Consider the following 6,840-nt stretch of genomic DNA (forward strand, 5'->3'; position numbering starts at 1 on the left):
CAGGCTGAAATCCTCAAGTGCTCATTATAATCCGTGGCCAGTGTGACCAGGGCCCTGTCTACAGATTAGAGAGGCCAGGTGGCTTCTCCTTTCCACCAGAGCCGAGGTCCAGGCCTAGATCCATCTGATTGTTGCACAGCCTCTCCCTGTAACCACTGAGCACCCTGCCACCCACCCACACAGGCACTCAACTTGGTTCAGTCAACCTTTGAAAGCAAATTACCTTTATTGTTGAAAGTATTACGGATCCCCCTTTTCCCCATTGACCTTTTCCACCCCACTTCTGCCCCCTCCCCAGGCCAACCAACGTTTATTAAAATGCTGTAGCAAGAGAAGGAAACCCAGGCAAGCTAGATGGAGAGGCTGTGAACAGGGTGGAAGTGAGGGAGGCTGTTGAGGATGGGTCATGTGTGAGCAGGAAAGCAAATGTTACTCCAGAAGATTCTTTCTGAGAAGGGGTGGGAGGAATCAAAGGGCTGGGAGGTGTGACTGAGCTCCTCCAGGACCTCATGGGATTCCTTAGACCAGGAATAAACTTGAGAAGTACTTTGCCACTCTGGAGCAGAAATTCTTAATCGCACTCCAGATGGACTTCACCTTGTTGACAAAGGAGGCCCACTTTTTTTCCACCCACGCCAGCACGGCCTGCCAGGTCTTCTGCAGTCGACTTAGCATCTCTCGGAACCGCCTCAGTACCCATTCACAAAAGCTCTCCCCAGGCTTCTTGGACCCTGTGAGAGAGACTAGTTAGGAAGCCAGCGAAGTGGAATAGGGAAACTGAGGCAGATGGTTAAACGACCAAGCCTTTACAGCCATCTAATACTAGTACATTGCAAAATCCTGTCTTCCCTAAGCAGGGACACAAGAGTAAATGGTTTAGAGCAGTGATGGCGAACCTATGACATGCATGTCAGAGGTGACACGCGATCTCATTTTTTTGGTTGATTTTTCTTTGTTAAATGGGCATTTACATATATAAAATAAATATCAAAAATATAAGTCTTTGTTTTACTCTGGTTGCAAATATCAAAAAATTTCTATATGTGACACAGCACCAGAGTTAAGTTAGGGTTGTTCAAAATGCTGACACGCCGAGCTCAAAAGTTTCGCCATCACTGGTTTAGAGCATCATCCCGTACACCAACACAGGTTGTGGGTTCGATTCCCAGTCAAGACACATACCTAGCTTGAATGTTCAATCCCTGTTCAAAGCAAATACAAGAGGCAACCAATTAATGTTTCTCTCTCACATAGATGTTTCTCTCATTCTCTATCTCTCTCCCCCTTCCTCTCTCTCTAAAATCAATAAACATATCCTCAAGTGAGGATTTAAAAAAAAAAAGACTAAGAGGCTTATACTTCTCCTCCCAAAACAGGGAGTAAAGAGCTTAAATCACCCCACTCAGGGAGATAGATAGCAGAAATGTAATTAGTGCCAACCAAACCCAAGCACAGATAAGTTAAAGGAACACATCTCATTTTGGCACATCAGCATAAAGCTGATGAATATTCTATTGAGATCCTTCCCCAAGACCTCCTCTAAACTCCCAGCCTTTAAACCCTCAACACAAAGGACCCAGGCACAAGCCCACATCTTTCTTCCCTTTCAGGCATGCATCGCCTAAACCCTGGGTCCCCAGGAGACTTGCAACCAGAGGAGCAGTGGGCAGCAGCAGCTCATCTGAACTGACCCCCCCCAACCCTGTCTCCAAGGTCCCCCTTTTCTCTAAGTTAACAGTGAGCAAAAGCAGCCCCACTTAGGCTCTCTGCTGGTGCTGCTTCTATCCTAAGCCCTTCCTGGTTTCACTGTCCGAATTTAATTAACATCCTCTCAAAATCACCTGGATTTTGGTTGGGCGATCCTTCTGGCTCAGGGTCCAGCTCCGGGCCTGGTTTCTGTCCAGGGCGGACTCTGCTACAAACTCTGTTACGCAGTTCCTGCTGCTGCTCCGGAAGTAAGGGAGTAGATTCCTGTGGGGATTGGGCATGTGTAGGGTCCAACCAGGTCCTGACAAAAGCTCACACAGGGAGCTGCCTGCTTTCCTGCCGGCAGTCCACAGACAAAGACTTCTTGCAGAGGTTCAGCGCCCCAACTCCCCTTTGTAGCTAAACCACGATGGTCGTACCTGCTTGTTGGCTGACTGGCCTCTGAGGCCAGCACCAGGCCCAGGGGGTTCCTCATTAACGCATGGAGGTGAGGGCAGGGCTTTGGCCACTGTGTGCTGGGTGGGGAGGTCAGGACCTGGTGCCAGCCACCCCTCCACCCCACCGCACCCCACCCCACCCCACTCAGGGGCTGTGTATGCACATGGCAGCGCCAACATCACAAGCGATTAGGGGTGAAGGGGAAGCACAGAGGGCTGTGACAGGAGCCTCAGACTCACCTGGTCATTGTTCTCACAGGGAGCCAATAAGGTATCAAGCGCGGCCTCATTGATGCTGATCTGAGGAGAGGAGGGTGGGAGGCTGCAGACCTGTTTCTGCCGGTTGTGGTCTGTGGACCCCACTGTGACCTCCAAGGGAACCAAAGCTCACCCCAATAATCTGGCCCAGCCAAACTCCTGGGACTAAGCTTTGGGGGAGGGGGGAGGCCAAAACTCACCTCCAGCTCTTCCAGGCCTATGTTGACCTGTTGGGAAAAAATGACTTTGTTTAAATTCCCCCGGCCTCCCTCACTTTTAGTCCTATCCTCTGTTCTTCCCATAATGGGACCAGCCATGTGCCTGGGGACCTGCTCTGTCATCAGTATACCTATGACTATGACACCTCTCAGGCTCCCTGGGCCTTCCTATCCCCCACCTGTGTACTCACCCGCCACACAGGTATGAATTTTGTCCAGTGTAAGGAATGAGCCAACCTGAGGTGGCACCTTCATTATCATCATCGTCACCATCATCATCATCATCATCATCGTCATTGTCATCGTCATCATCATTGTGAAACCACCCCACCCAAATTGTGCAGAGCACAGGAGTGGGAACCCTGGCCCACCTGGTCCTCTTCTTCGGATTTGGCTAAATCACAGAATGTGTCTACACCCTTGTGCTGTAAAAAGAGATAGAGTTGGGACAAATACATCTGATCCTTTTCCCTCCTGGACCACAGGACCCAGAACATTCTTACCCTCCCACAGCAAAACCCAGGCCCCCGCCCACACCCTATCTATACATGGAGAAGTGCTTCTTACCATTTCACTCCTCATTTTCTCAATATTTTCTTGGAATATCTGTGGAGGTAACAGTGACATTGATCTTATATGACTTATCAACTCCCATACCTGTTGTACACATGGTCACACACTCACACTCACCATTGCACACAAGCGTACAAGTATGAACATTGTTCTGGAGTGTGCAGGGCCATCTGGTTCCCAGATACCCAGCCCTCTATGGTACCGGTGAGAGTTGGCTGAGGGAGGAATTGGCAGTGGCCATCCCTCTCTGAGGAGGGGACAGGCACAGCGGTGCCTACATCCAGCTGCTCTTCCTGACTGCTGACCTTGCAGGCCACAGCACCCCAGGCCCCTTTTTACCCCTAAACCCTTGGCTCAACCAACGAGGCAGGGAGTACCCCACATACTTCCTCATGAGTCCACCTTATGGCCCCAATCTGGTCACTGAGCCCTGGGTCACTTTAGTCCTTAATGATGTTTCCATGATCCTTTGGTCATGATCCCAAAGCATCCTGGAGCATCAGCCAACCTCATGGTTAGGAAGCGGGTGGGGCTGGGGGCGGTGGTAGGGTGTGGGGAGGTTGGAAGGCACAACAAAAAGGAGGAATAGACTCTGAGGCCAATGCCAGTGCTGGGCTGCTGGACCATACACCTGAGAGGATTTTTAAGTTCCCAGGAAAGCACTGCCCACCTCCCAACTCCCACCTCCCACCTTCAGGGTATTAGGATATAAAGGATCTACTGGGATTGGTGTTTGTTCTCACCTACAGACCCTCCATCAGGGCCATCACGATGAGCATACAGGTCACATTCTCAAGACACCATCCTTCCAGGGGTCTCCCCGTGGCCCAGGAGGATGGAACAGAGCCTGGTGAATCTAGAGATCAGCTAGGGTGGGGCTGCACTGGTGGGAGAGGGGAACAAACACACAGTGGGAAATGGGACTCCAGGGCATACTGTCCCCTCACCATTTGCTCTCACTCACCTTGGAGTAGCACATGGTTGCTCAGGGTTCAGAGGGCTGTGGCTTGATGGCGAGGAACAGGTATGAGAAGTGTTTCAGAGGAGCAGCCTCTTCTACAGAATCCCTTTGGCTGCAGCTCCTTTTGGGGCCCCCACTGAGCCAATCACCTTCTGCCACATCCTCCCAGCACAGAGCTAGCAAAGGTTTCTGCACCAGAAAGTCAGCTGATTTCAGAGCAGTAGAAGAGGGCTTGGGGGGGTGGGAGGGTGGGGAGGGTGACCTGCCCTAGAGAGTAAAATATGGCTAACCGATAGTGTGGGGTTGGGGGGAGGGGATGAGACAAAAACAGAAACAGAAAGAGGAAAGACAGGAAGGGGGAGGTCTAAGGCAGTGGTTCTCAACCTTCCTAATGCCGCGACCCTTTAATACAGTTCCTCATGTTGTGGTGACCCCCAATTTCATTGTTACAAATTGAACATAATTAAAACATAGTGATTAATCACAAAAACCATATGTAATTATATATGTGTTTTCCGATGGTCTTAGGCGACCCTTGTGAAAGGATCCTTCGACCCCCAAAGGGGTCGCGACTCACAGGTTGAGAACCGCTGTTCTAAGGGCTCTGGAAGGGGAGGGCACATCCCTAAACTCTGACCATGGCTCCTTTACTCTCTGAACCAGGAAATCTCTGAGACCAGGAATGGCTTTCTTCCTCATCCCCTCATCAGCCTGAGACAGAGAAGGGGCAGAGGAAAGTGCAGATTTCAAAAGCAGGTTGGAGCATTTCTCAGAGATTCCAGAATCAAGAGCTTCCCGCTGGGGAGTCAAGGTGCAGGGAAATGTCTCGAATATCCACCAGGTCCCTTGAACAGAGTGCACCCCAGCTTCAGAGCCCAGAGGTTTTATTGATGGGGAGCATAAGACATTTTTGTGTCTAGCAATCTGATTTTGATCCAGTAACCTGCTTTCTACTGCACACTCTTTTTTTAAAAAAAAAAACACACAACATTGTGGAATTAGAATTACTGATTTCTTTTCTTTTCTTTTTTAAAAAATATATTTTATTGATTTTTAAAAAATATATTTTATTGATTTTTTACAGAGAGGAAGGGAGAGAGATAGAGAGTTAGAAACATCGATGAGAGAGAGACATCGATCAGCTGCCTCCTGCACATCCCCCACTGGGGATGTGCCCGCAACCCAGGTACATGCCCTTGACCGGAATCGAACCTGGGACCTTTCAGTCCACAGGCCAACGCTCTATCCACTGAGCCAAACTGGTTAGGGTTCTACTGCATACCCTTGCTGTCCGATAATTAACTCCATTTTTGAAAGAATGTAGGAGACTAGCAGCTGGACTCTGAACCTAGTTTATCACTGTCCCTAATGCACATTCAGGAAATCACTTCCCCTCCCTTAGTTATCTGGTCCTGCAGGAGCTATTTATCCAAATACTCCCAATCTACAAGGGTCATAAACCAAGGATGTAACAGCTTAATTAGAAGAAGGTCATTGGCACCATCCATGATAGACATTAGATAGAATCTAAGTTAACCATTCTGATTCTCGAAGGTCGGGGGGAGTTGGGGTCCACTACAGAAGCGTAGTAGTTAAGGAACAAAGAAACTCAGAAATGTATAAAGAGAAAATCTCATTGTCTAAGTTGTTCAGGATCTGGATCTTAGAGTCCCCTGAACCAGCAGTGCTGCTTTGAATAAAGACTTTTCCTGAAACCTCAGAGTGTCCAACTGTCTCTTCCGCACCAAAACCATAAATTCCATATTCCATAACACCATAGCAACAACAGGCTCAGGAGATGGCAAGACCTGCAAGACCCCTGAGGTGGCTTTGTCACACATAGCCTTGCTCACCTCTCAGCTCTTCCCTAATACCCAACTCTGGGCCAGAGCCCCACCCAGCTCAGCACAGCCACTGTCTGCCCTCTGCATTAGTGTCCCAGGGCTGCCAGTACAACACACCACTGGGTGGCTAACAACACAAACTGATTTCCTCACAGTTCTGGGGGCTAGAAGTCTAAATCAAGCTGTTGGCCGAGTTGGTTCCTTCCGAAGCTGCAAGGGAAGGCTCCTAGATTTGTAGATGCCGTCTTCATGTTCACATGGCATTCTCCCTGTATCCATGCCTGGCTACTACCTCTTCCCACTTATGAGGACACTGGTTCTATTGGATTAGGGCCTACCCTAGTGACCTCATTTAACCTGATTCCCTTCATGAAGAGCCTGTCTCCTGGTAAGGTGATATTCTGAAGTCCTGGGGGTTAGGGCTTCAGCATATGAATTTGCGGAGGGACACAATTCAACCCCTAAGATCCCCAAAGAGAACCTGGCCCCTAAGAGGCCACTCATGAGCCCCATTGATGCATAGGCACTCCATCTTGCTACTGTAATCTCTATTCTGTAAAAACAAAACAAAAGAAAAGAAAAACACCCTGCTGTTTGGAATTTAACCCTGCTATTTTGGCTTCTGTAAATGCCTGCCTGCTTGAATAATAGGGAAAATAAGTTCAACTATCTGACCTTGCAAACCGCTCTGTTGCCACTTCTAGCTACTCCCATGCCAGCTATTTGTTAGTTATCTGAGTTGTGCTGTGCTCAAGGCCAAAAGCTCCCTACAAGAGATTTACTAGGTGCACTGCCCCCCCATCCCCACCCAGCACACAGGGCTTCTTTTATTTATTTATTTA

The 6,840-nt window shown here is 49.0% G+C and overlaps 1 protein-coding gene across 1 annotated transcript in view; it reads right to left on the minus strand.

The window, feature by feature from the left end:
- Positions 1-263: 263 nt before the first annotated feature.
- Positions 264-6,840, minus strand: part of IL32 (interleukin 32) — a 25,441-nt gene continuing 18,864 nt past the window's right edge. The window contains exons 4-8 of the mRNA XM_015558540.1: positions 2,992-3,045; positions 2,603-2,629; positions 2,385-2,444; positions 1,842-1,971; positions 264-731 (exon numbers count right to left, since the gene is read on the minus strand). Of these exons, the coding sequence (XP_015414026.1) occupies positions 520-731; positions 1,842-1,971; positions 2,385-2,444; positions 2,603-2,629; positions 2,992-3,045 (483 nt within the window). The 3' untranslated portion in view covers positions 264-519. The remainder of the gene's footprint in view (positions 732-1,841; positions 1,972-2,384; positions 2,445-2,602; positions 2,630-2,991; positions 3,046-6,840) is intronic.

The sequence above is a fragment of the Myotis davidii genome, unplaced genomic scaffold (genome assembly GCF_000327345.1).
Source record: "Myotis davidii unplaced genomic scaffold, ASM32734v1 scaffold1334, whole genome shotgun sequence".
Lineage (NCBI taxonomy): Eukaryota > Metazoa > Chordata > Mammalia > Chiroptera > Vespertilionidae > Myotis > Myotis davidii.